The sequence below is a fragment of the Colobus angolensis genome, unplaced genomic scaffold, assembly GCF_000951035.1.
Source record: "Colobus angolensis palliatus isolate OR3802 unplaced genomic scaffold, Cang.pa_1.0 Scaffold118, whole genome shotgun sequence".
NCBI lineage: Eukaryota > Metazoa > Chordata > Mammalia > Primates > Cercopithecidae > Colobus > Colobus angolensis.
This window is the reverse complement of record NW_012112919.1, coordinates 7,105,991-7,126,961: the sequence shown is the minus strand read 5'-3', so window position 1 is coordinate 7,126,961 and position 20,971 is coordinate 7,105,991. Positions and strand designations below refer to the sequence as shown.

At 55.0% G+C, this 20,971-nt stretch overlaps 1 protein-coding gene across 1 annotated transcript in view; it reads right to left on the bottom strand.

Annotated features, from left to right (window-relative positions):
• Positions 1-20,971, bottom strand: part of ATOH8 (atonal homolog 8 (Drosophila)) — a 68,925-nt gene that overhangs the window by 12,584 nt on the left and 35,370 nt on the right. The window contains exons 2-3 of the mRNA XM_011925757.1: positions 20,710-20,969; positions 11,460-11,651 (exon numbers count right to left, since the gene is read on the bottom strand). Coding sequence (XP_011781147.1) covers positions 11,460-11,651; positions 20,710-20,969 — 452 coding nt within the window. The remainder of the gene's footprint in view (positions 1-11,459; positions 11,652-20,709; positions 20,970-20,971) is intronic.

Sequence of the window (20,971 nt, the reverse complement as noted above, 5' to 3'; positions counted from 1 at the left end):
GTGTGGACTGTAGTGGAAAGAATGGTGTGTCATTATTTGGGGGCCCTAGTATGTGCCAGAAGATGGGACACAAAGAGAAACGGGCTCACAGTCTAGCCAGAGACACAGGCACTAATCCAACACTGTGTAACATAGTACCATGGGATGTAATATCACATCACATCCTATGTCACATAGCATACCACCTAAAAAGATAATATAACGCAATGTAATGACATGAAATCTAACATATCACATAATAGAGTTTCATATTGTATAACATTTTAAGTCATTACTTTAAAAGTGTATCACATGATGCTCTCCTGAATTAGACCAAAAGCATCCCTGTGCTATGATGCCCTGAGGAAAAAGCTGGGGCCGGGGTCAGGGAGGGCTTTCAGGAGGAGCTGAGCCTTCTAGAATGAGCAGGAGTTAGCCAGACAGACAGCGGAGAAGGGCATTCCAGGCAGAAGGGATGGCATGAGCACAGAGGCCAAAAATAGCCCCTTTGGGCGAGGAGTTCTGTGCTGCTGGGGTGTAAATTGGGACATAGGGAGTGACCGGCCAGGGTCAGGTCATTTGGGAGGCCCATCAGGTGTCCTGTTGAGTCTGGCCTTGTCCCTTGGCCAGTAGGGAGCCCCCTAGGTCTTAGGGGAGCTAAGCAGGGGATGGAGTGAGGCAGTCTGACCAGCTTTCAGCAGAGCAGCCAAGAGGGGCTCTGGGGGGGCTAACAGCCAGGGCAGCTAAGACAGGCCCCGGTGGTTGTGAATTCTGGGCAGAGGTGGCAAGGTGTTAAAGGAGAGAATGGCTCCCGACTTTGCCCTCTAGAAATACTTATCCCGGGAGCACAAAGAAAGTTTGTTGTTTCCCATGGAAACTGCTTTCTGGTCTGCTGGGGCAGGTAGAAAGGGCACAGCCTGTTTAAGGATGGGGTGTGGGGAGCCAGGGCCTGCTGACACCCTCTGTTTGAGACCCCACACTGTGCCAGGTGCAGGGCTCAAGGCTGAGTAGTGGGCAGGGCAGCCCTATCCTCCTCTTCCTCTTGTCCTCTGGAAGCCTCAGAGTTCAAAAGCAATTTCTGGTCACTAGGCTGACTCCATGCTGTGCCAGGAGCTGGGGACAGTGGTCCCTCTTCCTTCCTCAGGTCCTCCTTGCCTTTGGCCCCATGAAGACCAACTTCTTGGGCAGGACACACGGGAGGGAGAGCAGATTTTTCAAAACAGTGTTATGTCCTTCATGCCATTGATCCGTGAACAGACCCAGGAGCTGGCGGGGTAGCTTCATGATAACTAATCAGGGTCCTGAGGTTAAAACACTTGAGCACCTGGCCGCACAGCCCCCAAGGGCAGAGTAGGGACCAGCTCCAGCATCCAAACCAGATACCTGCCCCCAGAGGTCACTCAAGGAGAGAGGATCCCATGGGCCTGCGCTGAGCCCAGGTGAGATGAATGGCCCTAAAACTGCAATGAACATCAATATTTTGTCCTGCCAGAGCTGCCATCTCTCTTACTGGAAGTGGGAGGAAAGCCGAGAGGAGGGCAAGAGGAATGAGGTGCAGGCGCCTGTGTAAAGATGAAACGCAAAACGCCCTCCAAAGCCCCAAATGTAAGGCTTTTGCAAAGCTGGCCACCCACAGCCGTGTCGATGATGGGCTTTTTCCACTGCTGGGGTGAGGGGCTGCTGGGGCTTCTGGATCTGGGAGGCAGCCCATGGAAAATGGGTGCAAAGAACTGAGAAAGGAAAGGGAAACTCCCAGTACCCTGCCGCTGACCTGTGTCCCCCCATCACATCACCACTGTCTGACATGTGGCAGACCCAGGCCCGACTCAGCTCCTCCCTCAGAGTCCAGGGGCTGTGAGGAAAGCAGCCCAGCCTTGCCCTTTTCTCCTTTCCTCCCCGGGGCTGGCCTTTCAGCTGCCGGCCCTGCCCCAGGACCCCACAGCCCCTGACAGGCCACCCAGTGACTACTCCCAGGAGGTGCCCAGGTTCCAGGCGGACATCTCCCAGAAGGCATTGTCAGCAGCAGTCAGTTCTTTAAAAAGGCTTCATGTCATGCTGCAATCAGCGGCGGGGCCGAGGCACCGGGGTATTTATGAATGTGACTGTCCTCCCAGAACATCTCCGTGAAGCTCTCAGATGAGCTGATGGGGGTCTCTGCATGGTGTCCGGTCTCCCAGACCCTCCCTCTGAGGAGACGTTGTTCTCATCTGTATGCCCAGGGTTTATTCAGGGTGACGGCCACGGCGCTGCCTGTTTTGGACCTCACCACTGACGTGCCCTCCCAAGCACCTTCTTGCTCCCATGTCCCCTCTAGCTGTTTTCTTAGGAAAACAGTCACTTCCAACCATCCCCAATGACAACAGCCTTGAGACAAGAAAAGTTCGGCAATGTCAGGAGCACTAATGAGGTGGCCTTCGAGCTCGCAGAGGAGGTAAAAAAGTCACAACTGATGTGAGAAGAGGAAGAAACAACATTAAAAGAAAATGGGAAAAAAATAAAAACCAGAGATAAAAAGTCAAGAGAAAACCGCGGCGCCTGAGAAACAAGAATTCCAGCCGCCAACTTTTACGGCGTCCAGTCCTGTTATTCATAAGCGAGCTTCCTCTCTCACAAAGAACCTTTTGCACGGTTTTCCCTGCTGCCTCCAAACCAGCTGCTCGCGCTGTTGTATCCTGAGTGATGATGAGGCTCTGAAAGGGTTTTTTGGGAACAGATGGCCAGGGGAGAGCTGGGGAATGTGCCAGCAGAGGGCCGGGCGGGCTGCCAAGGCCTGCGGTGACTGAGTGCTTGGGCTTCCAGCTCGCGTGCTTTCCCTGCCCTCTGCCCTCCGTGGCGCCAGCAGGCCTTCCCAGCGAGCGCTCGGAACATCTGGAGTCTGGGGCTGCCAGGAGGGGGGGCCGCGGCGGCGGGGCGGGGGACCCTCTGTTCCAGCGGAGCTCCCATGGACTCACCAGCAGGCCCGCCTCGCAGAACAGCTAATCAAAACCACAGCACCCGAATGCGAACCAGGCGCGCTCCCAGCTGCAGCCAGAGGCCGCCAGGCGACTTAACCTGGTGTCAGGCCTCACCGGCGGCACAGAGCTGGGGGTGCCCGCAGCTGATGACACCTCCCTGCCCAACCCACCCCTCACCACCACCAGGGCCACCACCAGCAGGCTCTTGGCTCCCCACAGCTAAATGAAGCCTCCACACACTGCAGCCGGGCTACTTACATAAGAGCTGTTGCTCCGGGCAAGGCTCGGCTCCGGGCAAGGCTCGGCACCAGGCACTTGCTGGGGGCCTCCTGGGCACAGGCCACTGTGCTGGGCAGTGTGTGAGCTTCAGGCAGCGGGCTGGCCTCAAGAACTGAAGAGCTCAGAACTCAGAATCAAAGAGATAAAACAGGCTGGAAACCGAGCTCCATCACTTCCTGGTCATGTGGCCCCAGGCAAGTTACGCCCTTCTCCTGGCCTCAGTCTTCCATCTGTGCAATGAGGGAAGTGGTCCCAACTTTGGGGTTAGTATAACACGGGGTAGAGATAATGTGAGTGGAGTGCCCATAAGGGGACACGATGGCACTCACCACATGGCTGATGTTCTTGGTGGTGGTGATCTGCTGCACTGCTGATTAGCATTATTGTACGACCACATGTTATGCACGTTTCTTGGTATGACTCCCTGTACTTTGAAATCCGAGGATTTCTGGATGGGCTGCAGGCTGCACCCCACGCTAAGGGTGCAGAACCAGGGGTTTGGGCTGAAGTGCTAGAGAGGAAGGAATCTGCCACTCAGAAAGGTTGGTCCTTCCCCATCTGCCTTTTGGCTGGTCAGTCATTCACCCACCCTGGCACTGCCCTTTTCTGAGCTGTTCCTTCCTGGGGTTCCAATTAAGTTGTTACCTTGTAGCTATAAATTCATGAGATTTCCTCTCTGGCACTCAGCGAGAACACACCAGCCCTTTCTCTTATGGGGTCTTGTTTAATCCTTTCAGCAAGGCAGCAAGGCAGATTTGTGTGCTCTCACTTTACAGATGAGAAGACTGGGGATCAGGGAGGTCAAGTAACATGCCCAAGTCCACAGAGCGAGAAGTGACAGTGCCAGGACTCTAACCCAGGTCTCTGGCCCCAAAGATCTGCACTCTGCCTACTTCACAGTTTTGCTGAGGGCCGCCATAGTGTGCGCTCCTGGTAGAACTACAGAGCACCAGAAAATGGTAGCACTACAGAGCACCAAAAAGAACTACAGCGTTCTCTGGGGTTAGCCCCCACCCTACACAGACACCCCTTCTCCAGCGTCCCAAGGGCCACTGAGCCTCCACAGGGGCTTCCAGAGAGGAACCTGGCTCAGAGGTGCTCCAGGGTTCTCTGCATTCCTTAGGGTTGTCAGGGCATCAGAGGGGACTTCCCACGTCTCAGAGAGTTTCTGAGCAGGAACAGCTGGTTTTTCTTCCTAAGTCAGAAACCCCAAGTTTTCATCCATTCCCAGTGTGTTGGGGAGAAGGGTAGGGCCTGGGAGCGCACGTTGAGGGTGGGGAGTAATTTGGAAAAAGAGAGACGAGGAGGAAAGGGGCAGAAAGTGTGAAAAGAGGGAGGAAGCAGCACCACAGCCTTTCCCCCGCCTCGCCCCGAGACCACCCGGGGAACATCAGAGGCACGGTCCATGTTCAGGGAAAGCCAGCTCAGCTCACCTGGGAGGCTCCCCAGCTAATGACCCCTCCAGCCCAGGCCCTGCCAGACTTGTGGCCTAACAATGTCAAATGGGAGAAGAGAAACAGCAGCTGAGAGAACACTCCGTGTTAGAACAAACAGCTGGCGACAAACGTCTATGTAATTGGAATGCCAGAAAAAATAAATTGCATCCATTTTTATGGCTACTTGGGAATTTGATGGTGGTTTCCCACCCACCCCCCTTTTCCCCAGCATAGATGGCCTCCTTGGGCTTTGAAAGCAGATGGTATTTAACTTAATAACTGGGCTGAGGGGGTTGGAGATGCGAGCCACCAACCTCCCCCCAACCCCACTCCCATGTGAGAAGCATGACAGGGAAGCGGTAGGAGCTGGGGGCACACACCTCTCTTAGTGGCTAGGTGATCTCAGGCAAGTTCCTTGGGCTCGGGGAGCCCCGGACTCATGATCTGTGTGTCAGAGTAACACCAGCCCCCCACTTCAAAGGCTGGTGGGAGGAGCCCAGGAGGTGATATCCGGGAAGTGCCAAGCACATGCCTGGCACACGATCCACACTCTCTGAACATCAGATGTTGCCAGTATTCTCAGGGCAAACTGCCCTGGGGCCCCAGTAGTCTCTAGGAGTGACTTTCAAATCTCTGTGAAATGCCCTGAGAAGTAACATGGGGGTCAGTCATTAAAGCAGAAAGAGGATTGAGGTGGGCTTGGCAAGGGCCTTAGAAATCACTTATGACAGCTCCTCACTTTTCAGAGACAAGGCCTTAGCAGGGCTGACAATGTACATGGGAAGTAGGAACAAAGCTGGGACAGTGTCCCTTGGTGGGCACCCTCAGGGCCATAGGTGGGACTGAATCCAGGCAGGGTGCGGCTCTGGAGACTCCACCTCCCACAGTCCGCAGAAGAGGCTGGCGCCCAGGGATCCTGTCCGAGGCCTGGGCTCAGCTGTCCGGACAGAAGGGGGCCCCTCCTACACAGCCTCAGCTCACACCAAACCCCCCTCACCTGACAAAATCCAATATCCCTGTCATCTTGTCCCTGGCACCGAAGCTACAGGGGTCTGCACGCAAGACGTTCTTCCAAAGAGGAGCCAGGCCACACTAGGACCTGCCTCCTGTCCCCAGAAAGCAGCAAGGAAAAGAGGGAGGACACAGATCTCATGAAGCTGCACTGGCTTAATTGCCACTTCTGGCTTCAGATCACCCACAGGGCCAGGAGCAAACCTCTCAGCCCTGCAGACCCAGCCTTCCCGGCACGGGCACACACAGCTGCAGGCACACCGCCCGGGGGCGTCTCACTTGCTGGCTAGGCCTCTGGTGCAGCCCTCAATTCAGCACATTCTGGTTCATCTTGTCTCCCACGCAAAACCAGGGCCTTTGAGCAACTTGAGGGCAGGAACTTACTGGCCGTTTATTGCCAGGGCTCAAAATATGCTATCAGTTTGAGTAGCTGTTGTTGTGGTTTTTATTATACTAATTGATGGCTTAAAATTATTAGAAGACGATGCCCTGGTTTGTGCAAAATCAGTGCTTTCCTACTCCATAGGTCTAGGGTGGCCCATCCAGCCCAGGTGTGAAAAAACAGTTCTGCCTCCTCCTTGTCTTCCTCTTTCCCCTCCTCCTCCTCAGAAGTTCCCAGGAGTTGCTGCTTTAAAAACAGGAGCTGCGGAAACGTGGCCCAGAGCCAGGTGCTTAACGTGCATTATCTCCGGCTGCAGCTAGAGTCAGAACTGAACTCCCCAGAGTCCTTACACGCCTCCCGCCCGTCTCTCTGCTGGGCGGCCTCTGACATGGGCCTCTGCACTACTGGGGCTTCCAAATGGAGCTCCAAATCCTCAAAGTCATGATCTGTGAGGCCCAGAAGGGGAGGATTCACTGGCCAAGGAATGCAGGTTCCGCACCCGCTGCTGAGAAAGGCTGAGATGGGCGGAAGGATGCACCTGGGCTTGGAGGGGAAGCCGAGTGCACTTTAAATCTCATTCTTAATGCTTACCTGGACCCACAGCACAGCTCCTTGGGGTGCGAGGGACCTCAGAGGACACTGAGCTCAACCTCCCAAGTGGGCATCTTGAAAGAGGGCCGCCCAGCCTCTTTTGGACACATGAGCTCTGAGGAAGCAGTCCCTGCGTGGGACAGTTCAAATGGCCACCAGTCACACCAGCGATGACCACCACCATCGCAGCTGCTACAGCAGGTATCTGCTGCACCCTCACAGCCTTTGGTCCCAAAATTTTTTGCTCCCAGCCTCCTGCAGCCCTGCCTGACAGGCCCATCAGCAGTCCTGTACCCTAAGGCTTTAAACCCCAGTTAACATGCAAGAGTTGCCAGGAGGGTGACTGTGAAGCTATGGGCCACCATGCACCTTGTCAGGAATTCCTTAACCAGGCAGACTTCCACAACCATAGACACATGGAGGGGCAAGCATGGCTCACTGGGGTAGGAAGGGCTGGGAAGCAAGTAGGCCTGAGGTGGTCATCTCATTTTCCAGAGAGGAACAGCAAGGGACTCCAGCAGCCCTGAGTGGCCGTGAGAGGGACTGTGGCCTGAAGTCAGGTGGAGGGGCCCCACAGAGAAACTACACACTTGTGATATCATTCAGGCACAAACTGGGCCCACGCTTCTGTCCCAGGGCCATCTTTAAGGTGATGCCAAGAGGCAAGCCCCAGGGTGGTGGCCCAGGGACTGTGTGCTAATCCAGACCCTGTGTGGTGCGGACTCCAACCCATGAACCCACCTCCTGGCCCAGACAGGGCAGAGCAGGTCTGGATGCAAGGCTCTAGTTCTCACCCCTCTCCTACCCTCCTGTGCCCCTGCAGGACTCCGGGCAATCTCCCCAGCCCTCCTGGGTCCCCTCCACAGTCCACAGCTTCCTGATGGTCCCTGATGGCTAGAGATTTGTGTTAGAAGCAGAAATTCTTTGGTTTGCTTTTCCTTTTTCTCACTCTAACCACTCCTGGTTTCCAAATCCTCTAGACCAAGAAGTGTTCAGTCGCTGCACAATGGTGGGGACTATGTGGTAAATTATTTTGTATCTGCACCGTGTCTGGTACATAGAGGGCACTCAATAGCTGTTCATGGAAGGAAGGAAGGACGGAAGGGAGGGAGGGAGGAAGGAAGGGAGGGAGGGAGGGAGGAAGTGAGGAAAGGGCAGGGGAGGGGAGGGGAGGGAAGGGGAAGGGAGGGAAGGGGAGGGCAGAATACCAAGGAACACTTTGAGATTCCCATCTCTTGCTCGGGGAACCCCTACAGTAGTCACATGCCTTGTTGGGGGCAGGGGGTGGATACCTGCTGAAGAGGGTGAAGGGTAGGGAAGAGGGGCTCTTCCTCACTGCACATGCTGTAAGTTCCTGGGCTTCCCTTGGCCCCTGCCTGGCTCCCAGGCTGTGGTGTGGCAGGACTGAGCGCCGTGAGCACTGCGTACTCTCAGTCACCTCTTCCCAAAAACTCATAACAGGTACAATCTACTGGTAGACCTTTGCAAGTCTTTTCATAGAAATAGTCCCAGACGTGAGGAAAGAATGTTGGTTCGATCGTCCTGGGGGTTTGTTCCCCAAACAGAATCTCTGTAAATGGAGGTGGGGCCTCAGAGGCCCAGGCTGGGAGGTCACAAAAGGAAGAAAATAAAACTGGTGAGGTTCCAATTGCAATTCAAAAACCAGGACATATCTAAAGATGTGCTCCTCATTCAGGCCATCTCAAGCCCCCCCAAAAAAGGGAAGGACAAGCAGCCCCAGGAGCCAGGGACGTACCCTCCCCTGGGGCTCCAGGCCACTCAGTCTCAGGGCCCACGAGTCCCTTCCTGGGGCAGGACATCTGCCGAGGGGACCAGCTAAGGCCAGCTATGCTGGGCTTCAGTGTGGGGCCACACATCCCCACCAAGAGAGCGGATAAAGAGGGGACAGTGTGAGCCAGACTGAGAGAGAAAGACAGGTAGACAGACAGGGAGGGTGACAGCTAGCAATTATGGCAGCAAAAGCATAGGTGCCCAGAGGTGGGACACGGGGTCTGCCTGAAAGGGCCGCCTGGGAGCTTGAGGGTTCCAGCGACTCCAGGGGTCCCGAGCTGGGAAGGAATCTGGCTGCTTGAGATACCCATACTTGCAAAGGCTGCCAGGTGAAATCCTGGTTGTCCAGATAAAACTATGGAAGGGGCTGGTCTGGGAAGGGCTGGAATTATGAACACCGGCCCCCATGGGGAGACGCAGGGCCAGCCAGGGCTTCCTGAGTGGTTTCATATGAGAAATGTGTCACCACACATACGATGTGAGTCTGTGAGACCATGAAGGTCATTAGGGCAAAGACATACAGACCCCACCTCCCAGAGTCCCAGCTGGGTGACCTCCTCACCCAGCTGGGAAAGACAGAGGGCAGGAGGCAGGAAGTGCCCTCAGGCCCCGGCTGGGTGTGGGGGAGGGAGGGTGGAGAGGAAACAGACGGTTCCTACCGTGGAACTTCCATCTCGACCCCCAAAATCCCCCTCCAGGGCAATTTCACCACATAAGTAATCCCCAGGCCGGGCGCGGTGGCTCACGCCTGTAATCCCAGCACTTTGGGAGGCCGAGACGGGCGGATCACGAGGTCAGGAGATCGAGACCATCCTGGCTAACACTGTGAAACCCCCGTCTCTACTAAAAAATACAAAAAACTTGCCGGGCGAGGTGGCGGGCGCCTGTAGTCCCAGCTACTCGGGAGGCTGAGGCAGGAGAATGGCGGGAACCCAGGGGGCGGAGCTTGCAGTGAGCTGAGATCTGGCCACTGCACTCGAGCCTGGGCAACAGAGCGAGACTCCGTCTAAAAAAAAAAAAGTAAGCCCCATAGGATGAGCCTCAAGTTCAGAGCTCAAGCATTTTAGGGGCTCATTACCCTGAGGATGGCTACCATGCAGACACTGCGCTCTCCTGCAGTGACTCCTTTCATCTTCACAGTGGCCCATGAGTGAGTATTTCCACAGTCCCCACTTATCAACAAGAAAACTGAGGCGGAGGAGGCTAAGCAATGGGTTCACGATGACACAGCTGGTGGGTGGTGAGCCGGGGCTTGAACTCAGGGCTGTGTGATGCTCTTAACCACAATCTGTAGCCTCAGGTAAAGTCCCAGACTCTCCACAATGGGGAGGTTGGACTAGGCCCACATGGTGTCTAAGATATGTTAGATTTGAGGTGATTTCAGGGGAAGTCAAGAGCTTGGCTCTGTCGGGCCTCTCCACCCAACTTGTCCCTCCTTCCTCACCAGCCAGGCATCCAGCCTCCTACCAGCCCAAGACCCTGCTCCAATCAAAGGGAAGGTGGGACCTCCATGCTGCGCTTCTGCCTTCCCTGGGTGAAGAGGAGGTCGTGGGGGTAGGGCAGTGAGGGGCTGAGATGGAGACGGGGCGCCTGCCCACTCTGCCCATCTACATCTCCTTACCGCCTGAATGCCAGGGGAAGTTCACCGAGAGTTTACAAACCTCCTTTGTCACCGAGCGCCGCGGGAGCCATCAATCACGCCCTAATTTACCAGTGTCACTTACCAGAGGAAAGCTGCCCAGAGCCGCCAGTGGCGCTTCCTCTCTTGCCCACTTGATGAGGATTTTGTCTAATTGGTCCACGTTAAAGCACTCCCAGGAGTGCAACGTGCAGTTACCGTGGCAGCGGCAGCGGGGAGCCCTGAGGAGGTGCCCTCCCTGGCATGAGCCTGGAGTCCGTGGGGGACCTCTGGGAAACCCGGAGAACCCACAGAGGGGCCTGCTGGAAAGGGGTCTGGAGAGGAATATCAGGGATGGGGGAGGGGCAGGCCAGGAAGGAAGAAGGCAGCGCAAAGGATGGATGGAGAATGACAGGGTCTGCCCCCTGCCCTAGGCGGAGACAGGCATCTTGCCTCACAGACATAGACTGGGTCTCACTCTCTGTTGCTCTCCCCGGAAGCCACATGGGAACAGAGATCCAGAGGGCTGCACTAAGCCTTGCTCAGCACTGATGCCTGACTGGGAATGCCCAGAGCTTTGGCCATCTGGGGCCCTGTAGCTGCGCCCAACACCTTTCCTCCTGCACGCATTTCCCCAGCCACATCAGGCTTCGTTCAAGCTGTTCCCTCCGCCTCGGATGCTGTTCCCTTCTTCATCTGCCTGGTGACCTGGTTGTCCTGCTGGTCCCCGCTGAAATGTCACTGACACTAAGATGCCCTTTCAAACTCCCGTGGGCAGGAGGGTGAAATCTGTCTCTCTTCTACCTGGGCTTCCACTGCCCCTAGCACAGGGCTCCTGCCCTCATCTACTTACAAGAGGGTCTCCCTGACCCTCTTGTGAGCTGCATGGGGACCAGGATCATATGTTTGTCACCTTTATACCCCTGCCCAGTGTGCTCAGAACATGGCTGGAGCTTCATCAGTCTCTCCAGAATGAATGAATGAATGACCATCACCCCACTTAATGCATAGCCTCAGATAACCCACAGGCCAAGTCACCCTCCCAAAACCTGCCAAAGGGCTCTCCTGGGCTGTCACCCTGCTCAGGGGAATCTTGTCCTGGTATGACATTTATCGGGGGCCACCCAAGGAATTCAGCACCAGAGCACCTAAGGCCAGGAAGGGGCTTTGCAGATGAATAGTCCTCTCCCCTGGGTGACTGTTCAAGGCCACCCAGCAGCCAGTTACCAGGGGGAGAGACACACCTATAATCCCAGGCATTTGAGGAGCCCTGAAGCTGAGGCAAGTCCCAGCAAACCTCTAAGAGCTGATCTCTCTGGCCCCTTCAGAATTCTAGGCATATGCAGGGCACCCCCAAGTTCCTGTCCCTGTTTCCCCTGTGCTCCCCAGAAGCTACCGCCCACCAGGCCGGTGCATACCTTGCGCTTCTTGGCACGTCCCTCGGCCTGCAGGGTGCGGGTGCAGCGCTGCACACACTCGGAGAAGCTGAGGTTGCTGTGGTCGGCACTGTAGTCGAGGTCAGCCAACCGCGCCAGGGACAGGATGTAGTTACAGGCGATCCTCAGGATGGCCAGTTTGGACAGCTTCTGCCCATACGAGTAGCATGGCACCTGAGGGGAGAAAGTGTCAGGAGGGGCTGCAGGGGCGCGGTGCCCAGCCTGGCAGGCATGGGAGGCGGCCTGTCTACGGTATATCTGGGCCCTTCACCTTGGTCTTGTGATCTGCTCTATGCACCTGCTGTTTACACACACACATACACACACACGTCAGCTCATCTGCTCTGAGATGTACCCACATTCCCATTTTGCAGGGGAAGAAACAGGTTCGGCTTATGCCTGCCAGCCAGTCAGTATGAATCGAAGCTCAGTGAATTTCCACAACCACCACGGAGCTCTGTCCTCCACCCTCCTGAGCAGGAATCTCTCTGAGAGAACAGGCATTTTGTTTTTTCAGCTCTGATGTTCCATTCATTCATTCAGCAACACCTGTTTTGCTGGGCACTTGGGGAGTACAACAGTGAATAACTTGATTCCTACTTCAGAGAACTTATGCTCGAGTGAGGTTATAATGTCACACCTGGGACTCTGGGGACATACAGGAAGGAAAGTGTCAGTGCTCAGCTGGAAAGACACAAACATGACTGGTTTTCATCTTTTAAAAATCTTTTACTCGGTGCCCTCAGGACTTGGGGTGCCGCTGGGCAGACAACAGTGGCATAATACACACTCACGGCACTGAACAAACTTGACACGTTTGTCAATGATTCATCACCAACTAGCTCCTCGCTAATTGCACAGCATTTGTATGGGGTGAAAGATGGAGCCTTTGATTTTTTAATACCTCTCTCCACCAATATTTGTGCTGCATGAGCAAAAAGCTCCAAAGACTGTGGTACACTGAACAGAGTTCTGTCTTGGAACCTGGAAATAGCTCCACAAAATCAACCTGATAGATGCTAACTAAGACCCCACAGGTCCTATAATGCACTGTTCACCTAAAGGGCTAAAAACCCAGCAACTATGGCTCCTGGTTTTCTCCTCGCTATGGCTCTTCAGGATTTACACGTGTCATCCATATCATTGATGAACCCGTATCCCACAGGGGGTGGGACGGCACGATGCATCTACAGAAGTATTTCGTGAGCGCCCGCCATATGCCAGGCATTCTTTCAGGCCAGTGATTCTCAACCAGGGATGATTTTGTCCCCTAGGGGAGTGGGGGCATTGCAGGGACGGAGGTGGGGATGTTGGTAAACATCCCACAGCGCACAGGATCCTATAGTGCCCCCACAACAGAGAACTACCTGCCCCCAAATGTCAATAGTGCCAAGGATGGAAATCCCTATTCCTGAGCATGAGCAAGACAGTCACCCCAGACTGGGGACCCCAAACACATCACCCACTTTGATCTCACTTTAAACCTCACTGTGTCCAAGAGCTTTCCCTGACCTCCCCTCCCCTACACCAGGAGGGACAGCTTGCCCTCAATAGTGCCCTAATAGTACCCCATCTGTCCTTAACTGCCCACACTGTGGCTCTTGAGTGCTCAGTCTCCCTATGAGCTGTGGGGGAAGGCCTATGTCTGCAGAGGCTAGCACAGGTCCTGCCCGTAACAGGCCCTCAAAGGGGTTTGTTGATTGAGGCAATGAGTGAACAAATCAATGATCTCTCCCTCTGGATCTTCACTCTGGAATATTTTGAAACTGGGCTCAAACACCTTTCCTCTCTCTGATGATGAAGATGAAGCTATCTGGCATAAAGCTAAGTGTACCTTTTTGTAACATGGATTCAACTCCTGGCTCTAGCTTTGTCTAGCTGTAACACTCTGGGCAAGGGACAGAATCTTTCTGAGCCTCGGTTTCCCTGTCGTATCGGGAACAGGACTGACCTCACAAGGTGGTAAGGATTAAATGAGATGAGATGTGTGCATTGCATGGAATAAGGCCTGATAGAGGTCTGTGAAAGTGTTATGGTTGGTTTTGCAGAAGGTCCTGAAAGAGGGGCTCCAGAGGGGGTGAGAAGCAGGAGGTCTGGAGCCAGGACACGTGCCTGCCCCACCCTCCACCCTCTGGGGGTGCTGAAACTAGGAAACCCAGAGAGGGAGAGGAAGGCAACAGAGAAAGCCAATTCCCATGCATTTCCACCCCTCACCCCATCTCCCACTCCCAGGCCTGGCTGCAGCTCCAAACCCATCCCAGAAATGCTGGCAGAACAATGCACTTTGCTCGTTCCCAGCCAGAGTCCAGGGAATTCTGCTTTATCAGCCTGAACAAATAAACAAGGTCTGGTAGTCCTGGGGCAGGGAAGGGGGTCTCAGGGGCCAGCCAGCACTTCTGCCTCCTCTTCACCCCAGGGAGGGTGTGGCAGCCTGAGGGGGGCTCTGGGGACTGGGTGCAGCTCTGTGACACAGCCCTCAGCACTGTTTTTGCACAGAGGCCACACTACGAGTTTCCCTTAAAGACCCAGCTCTTTGAGCCCTTGGCCTGTAACAGCTGGGCTTCCAGGAGGGAGCAGGGATTTTGGAAGGGATCTGTACCCTGTGATCCAGGGTCACTGTAGGACCACAAAGTGACAACTGAGGCCAAGGCCAATCTAGAGGTCCCCATGCCAGGTTCTGGGACAGTTCTGTCCTAGATATGTCACTTTGCCCTATTGTCTCTGTCAAGCTCTAGATCTAACAAGAAGAAACCCATCCACTGAGCTCTTGTATATCTGACACTGTGGAAGCTATTTACAGGTAGTATTAGCCCATTTAAAACCTTCCCCACCATCTGTACACACAAAAACAGAGATGACATATTGGGCCCCAGATCACTCAGCTAAGACCTGGTTGGAGTCAGAAACTCATCTGACTGACACCAGGCACATAGCCACTAGGCTCTCCCAGCTCCCACCACCACACCAGAGGTAGCCACATACGGGACACCAAAGGCCTCTTTCAGGTTGCTCACCTCTCCTCCTCCCCAACCCCTAGGGGCAGCTCCTCACCACCTGGCCAATTCCAGATCCTCCTGGTGCCCATGCTCCAGGATGCAGCCCCTCAGCCCCCAACAGCCCAGCTCAGAGGCACCCCAGACTGGGCTGCCACTGCAAAGTGAGAATTTAGCACCCGTTCTGGTTCTAGGACGTTGAAGTATGGTGGAAAGAGCTGGTCTGAATTCCAGGCACTTACAAGCGGTGTAACTGTGGGAAGTGCCTTCACTCCTCAGAGCCTCCGTTTCCTCATCTGGAAAGTCGGGGTAGCAATGCCTGGGCAGCCCACAGAGCTTCAAGGACTATATCAAGCAGCTTCCACTGGAGTCTGAGCAGCACAGATTCTCCGTAACTGTTGGGCCCAGGCCACTTTGCTGTTATTACCGTCTACTAAGGCCAGGCAGAGGGTGGATGTTTCAAATACAATGTCTGTATTCATCTTTTAAGCAGCCCAATGAGGTAGCAATGGCCACTTCCACTTTACGGAAAAGCGTGTGATTCTCGGGCATGTAGGAATTTCCTGGATCTCTCAGCTGGTGAGTGATGAGCTGGGTTTTGAACTTGTGGCTTAGCTGGGCTCTTTCCAGTTAGCCAGCAGGAACTGCTTGGGGATCTGAATAAGTGTCTATAGCTTAAGATGGGGAGGTAGGCAGCCCACCCCACTGAGCTAGGGATGGAGAGTTCTGGGCTGATGATGCCATGAGATCCCTCTTAAGAGTATCCACAGCAAGGCCCAGAGCCCACCCACCCCCATCGCCTACAGAGTCCCCCACAGCAGTTGTCGGCTCACCCTGGTCAGAGGACTCGGGCCAAAAGAGGAGGCAGAATTACCTGGCTCCCACTCCCGACAGACTGCCCAACTGCCAGGAAAGTAAAAGGATCTGCCTTGTGCTCATCCCACAAGGATTTTTAAACTTTGGAGGAACAGACTGTGGCATTTTCTCAAGGTCCCATATGCCCCCAAAACATTCCACCCCACCCACCCTAAGCCGGACCCAGTTCCAGCAAGCATGAAAAAACATGAAGAGCACTGGCCTGGGAGCCCGAGGGCCTGACTCTACTACTGGCCAGTCAGGTGACCTTAGGCAAATCCATAAGCTTACAGGACCACAGTTTCCTCACCAGTAAAATGGGCATTAGAACACCTGCTACCTCAGAATGAGATCGCAGGGGCAAATGAGGGAAAAGTTCCTAGAGAAGCAATGCCGAGAACCCACCAGAGAATGCAGGAAAGGCCTCAAAGCCCTCCATGCTCTTGCTTCTGTGCCAACTCCTGCCCACCCTTCAGACCCAGCCCAAGACGCCCTCCTGGAAGCCCACCAAGACTCCTGAGCCCATAGAGCTCCAACAGCACCACATCCACTACACACAGAAGAGCACCGGATTCCAGTGAAATTATCATCTGATCGTCTCATGTCAGTGAGTGCTGGATTCCCAACGTGAAGCCACTCTACCCAGAGCTGTTCAATGTCCTTCCCAAAGTCTATCTAAATAGGTCCTTTAAAATCCCAACCTCCTGCACTGCCACCAGGCTAGACCCTGAGAAACTGGGTCTTGGTCGTTAGGAGCTATGGCCCCAGGGCCAGACAGGCCTGAGTACAGATCCTGGTCACTCTGTGGGCTTGAGGAATCTGCGTCACCTCTCTGTAAGTGTCCTCATCTGTAAAATGGGAAGACAGCACAATGGACACCCCACAGCAGGCTCAGGTAAGGCCTCAGTCAGTGCAGTGAGGCTCCACAGCAGCCACCCTGGTGACTACGGACATGACGGAACAGGAGGAAGGCCTCTGTCACCCTTACCTACCTGCATGGAGCCCCCAGTGCAAGCAGGCCTGTCCCTCGTTGCCTGAGGGGATGGTGCACAGGCTGCTTTGCACTCCCCATGCCCTCCTTGCACCCTGCGGGGTTTCAGAGTGAGGGAGGTGCTGAGAGCACCATTCCCACGCTCCCTCTAGGGCAACCCTGACTTCACTCCATAAGGACCCACTGGGAGGCTCCAGGGGCAGCAGGGGAGATAGCCTGGGTCCCAGTTGCTTGGCATGTCCTTCCTCCGTGGAGAGGACCATGGCAGAAACCCGGGCCCCGCACTGCCTTCCATTGCTGCCATCTTCCATCAACACTGAGGGGCTTTGAGGGGAGAGAGAAAATCCACACGCACACCACATGCCCCAAAGGTGGGCACAGCTTGTGAGACAGAAGGTCCTGCCACTCTGGCCCCGTCCCTCACCACTCCACAAGGCCGGCCTTTCCCTTTGACCCCTCCCACCTGGCAGGGAGCAGCCCCACTCCCGGGTCAGGCCAGCTGTGCACACATGGCCTTCCATGAGGCGGTGGGGAGGGCTCTGGTGCAGCTGCGCTGGTGGCATGTGCTATGGCCTGACCATCTGCCCCACACCACCCAGCCTAGACCAGACCAGAGGGCTTCTCTCTCTCTCACCTGCACCTCCCCATCTGCAGCCCTGCAGCCACCCTCCCTGCTCCCTTCCTGGTTGAGACAACGGTGGATTATGACACAGTAGGAGCCTGTCTGGCTTCCTCATGCTGAGGGTAGATGGCTCCAAGACATTAGACAGGCTGAGGAGCAGAGCTGTTAGGAGTCGGGGCCCTGGGAGTCCAACCCGAGCTCCACAGTAACAGCGGCCCACAACTAGGCAGGCTGCCGCCATACATGGCCACGAAGCACCGCCACCCTGGAGTCTGGCAAATGGTGTGCCAAGGTAGCATGTAGCACAAAACCCACAAGGCCACGTGCAGTGGCAAAAGACTGGGACAACTTACATAACTCTGAAACTCAGTCACCATCTGTGAAACAGGGCAGGAGGTGCGATAACAGTATCTATTTCATTAAATGAACTAATACACATAACAAGCTTAGCACCACGCCTGGTACAAAGTAAGCATGTGCTCAATGCTAGTTTCTGTGACATTTATTAAAATAATTAAAGAATTCTTATTGCTTCATCTGTCAAGGGCCTTGCCCAGCCCTGAGTACCTTGGAGATGCTTAAGAAATGTTCACTGCTCTGGCTGTGCACAGTGGCTCATGCCTGTAATCCTAGCACTTTGGGAGACCGAGGTGGGTGGACCACCTGAGCTCAGGAGTTCGAGACCAGCCTGGGCAACATGGTGAAACCCCATCCCTACTAAAATACAAAAAATTACCCAGGTATGGTGGTGCGCACCTGTAATCCTAGCTACTCGGGAGGCTGAGGCAGAAGAATCACGTGAACCAGCCTGGGCAACAGAGAGAGACTCTGTCAAGAAAGAAAGAGAGAAAGAGGGAAGGAAGGGAGGGAGGGAGGGAAGGGAAAGGAAGGAAAAGGAAGGGAAGGGAAAGAAATGTTCACTGCTCTTATAGGCCTCCTTCCTTTCCTCACTTGCTCTTGCTCTTCTCAACACTGTGGATGAGGTCAGCAATATTACCATTTTACAACTTCAGCAACTGAGGCCCAGAAAGGGTCAGTGACTTGTCCACAGCCACACAGAAGGCATGCAGGGCAGGACAACTCAATGCCTGGCCTCCAGTTCCCCAGGTCAGTGCTTCCTTCATGGTATCAGGAAGCTACTCAGGAGAACGAAGTCCCAGGCCAGAGCCACAATCCCAGAACCCATCTTGGTGCCACACTGGCCAAGGCCCCATTTCAGGCAGAGCTGATCTGTCTTTCCCATTTCCAAGGACCCATTTCAGTCAGGCCCGAGCCTAGCTCCAGAGCTGCAGCTTGTCTGGATTGGGCGAGGGGGTGAGGAATACATTTTACCCAGAAGACTGAGGCCCAGAGGAGGAAGGGGCTCCTCCAGAACACAGATCTTCCCCTATCGAATGGGTGCCGTGGTGGTGAGGGGGACATGGTGGGTGCGGCCTTGGCCCCTGGCTCTAAGACCAGAAACGTCCTGGCTGTATTTCTTTCCTTCCCAGCTAACAGGCAGGTGCCATTGTGGCCTGGCAGCCTTTCTAGGGAAGGGGCAGAATGGCTGGGGCAAGGAGGAAACAAACAGGAACAGGCACTTCTGTGACCATGCATTTGTGTGTGCTCTTGAGCACGTGTAAGGAGCATGTGTGTGTGTACCTGCCTGTGTGTTTGCATTGCACACACACTCTCTCCCTGAGAGGGCATGGCTGTGCCTTCTGCTTAGATACACTGAACTTGCCCTTTTTATAGAGAATATCCCACGGTAATGGAGGAAGTAAAAGGAGACCAGGATGAACAATCTCATCTCAAAGGGTCTGCCAAGTGTGCGCCCTGCCTTGATTGTTAACAAACATCACAGGCTGGGGGTTGGGGGGTGATACGTGATGCTGATACAGGCCAGGAGGGCATTCCAGAAACTGCTGTCATCTTCCCTAACCCACTAAGTGATCTTGGACAAGTCTCCTTCCATCTCTGGGCCTCAGTGTTCCATACTATAAAATGAGTTAATCCAGTTTTGACAGGGATGTTGTTTAGATCAAATGAGATGGAATTGATTGTTGAACGAAGTAAAAGCCAGCGGGCACATAAGATGTAACAGAGCACTCAGATGAGTATTCTCAGCATACAGAAGGGAAATAGAAGGGCAGAAGGGCCCAGAACCTGCAGTCAAAGCCCCTAGGTGCCAGCCCTGACCTGCTACTCAACAGCGATGAGGCTCTGGGCACGTGCCTCCCCAGTCTAGGAGGGGCTTCCCTAGTGGCAAGGTGGGCAGGTGGACAGGTATCTCTCTGCCCTTCTGTAATCCTTCTGTCCTGGGGAGTGGGTTGCAGGATCCCCCACACACCGCCACCTCTACCCAGCGATGCAGACACAGAGCTGCTGGCTCAGGGTGGGACTGACTGCTCCACTGGGCCCACTGCCCAGGGTTCCAGCTGGTGTGGCTGAGGGCAGAGGCCCAGCCTGGTCTGTGACAGCCACTCGTCCCCCACCCCCACCCAACCTCACTCACCACTTTCCCCAAGCCCAAGCAAGACACTTTGGCTCAAAAGTCATATGGCCTCTTTCCTCCAGGAATCCAATTTCCTTTCCATGGATGGACACAGGCACTACTGCCCCACCCCACCCCAACCCCCAGGAGGAAGAGGAGAGTGATCCAAAAAGAAGATCATGGTTTCTGAAATGTTTTGTTGCTGGCTAAAGACCAGAGAAGTTGAGCAACATTCCTGGAGTCACACAGCAAGTCAGCTGCAGAGCATGCAAAGAAAAAGGAAAAAAAAAAAAAAACACCCTTCAAACCAGCCACATCTACCCTAACCCTTCCCCACGCCCTGTGTAGGGGTGGGAGAGAACTCACCACCTCCTTCCCTACAGCTCCTTCTCGCTAAGAAAATAAGAAGCCTAGAAGCCCAAGCAACTGTCGGGCCCCATCACAGGTAATTCTTGGGTTAAGTATTCTTCCACTACCCGCGCAGGGGCACAGTCTGGTGAGGGCAGCCCGCACCAGCTCCAAACTAAAAAGTCCCCGACTCACCCCAGAACTAGTCTCTGAAGATGCCCCAGAGGGAATCCCCCAACTAGGCAGTCCCCTCAGCAGAGCTGCCTGCTTCACCACGGGTGAAAGGAAGGGATCTCCTAGAAAGACTCCCACCAGCCCATTCCTGAGCCCACCCCTGGGGAGAGGGCACAGGCTTGTAGTGCAGGTTCTTGAGGATGCCAGGGCAAGGAGTGCACAGCCCGCAAGCAACCTGAGTGTTCGGGGCATCACTGCTGGGTCCTGAAGAGGGGCTGACAAGCGCCCCCGGACTGTCCCACCGCAGCGTTCCAGGCCTTGCCACCACCAACGGGGGGCCAAGACCCTGACCATGCCAAATGCCTGGAGAAGGCTCCCCCTCTTCCTGCCCTGACCAAGACAGATTCCCACATGTCCCCTCTCCACTCCGCACCGCGCCCAGGGGATTCCGGCAGGCAAATACTCGCTGCCATAAAAGTGAACTATGGAGGCTGAAGTCAGACGCGCAGACAGCGTTACCCGAGGCGGGGGTTGAGGGTGGGGGTGCTCGGGCCAGAGATACCCAACTTTTATAGCCACTTTGAAAACTATGATCCATACCAACGCTGTGGCAAAGTCACTGCCCCAGGACTGCCCACACCTGTCTGGGCACCACTGTCGGACCAGGTGGGGCAGCCTGCCCTTTAAACACACCTCTATCCCGCCCGGGCTACTCGCCCACCCATTCTAGCAGTCTTCCCCGGGCGCAGTGAGGGCGTGCGGCGGGGAGCGGGTACCTGCTTCCTGAGCGCCTCGAAGGCTGCGCTGATGGTGTGCACCCTCGTCCGCTCCCTGGCGTTAGCCAGGAGCCTCCGGGTCTGCTGCAGGGCTTTGATCTCGGAGGAGGCGGCAGTCGCTTCTCCCGGTCGTTTCCTAGGCGACGCGGAGGAATCCGGGTGGTTATTGTAAATTACGTGTGAAATTGACGAGTAGGAACTTTCCCCCGGGCGCGTTGGGGGCGCTGGGCGCACAGTGGACTCCGGGGGCGCTTGCGGCGCT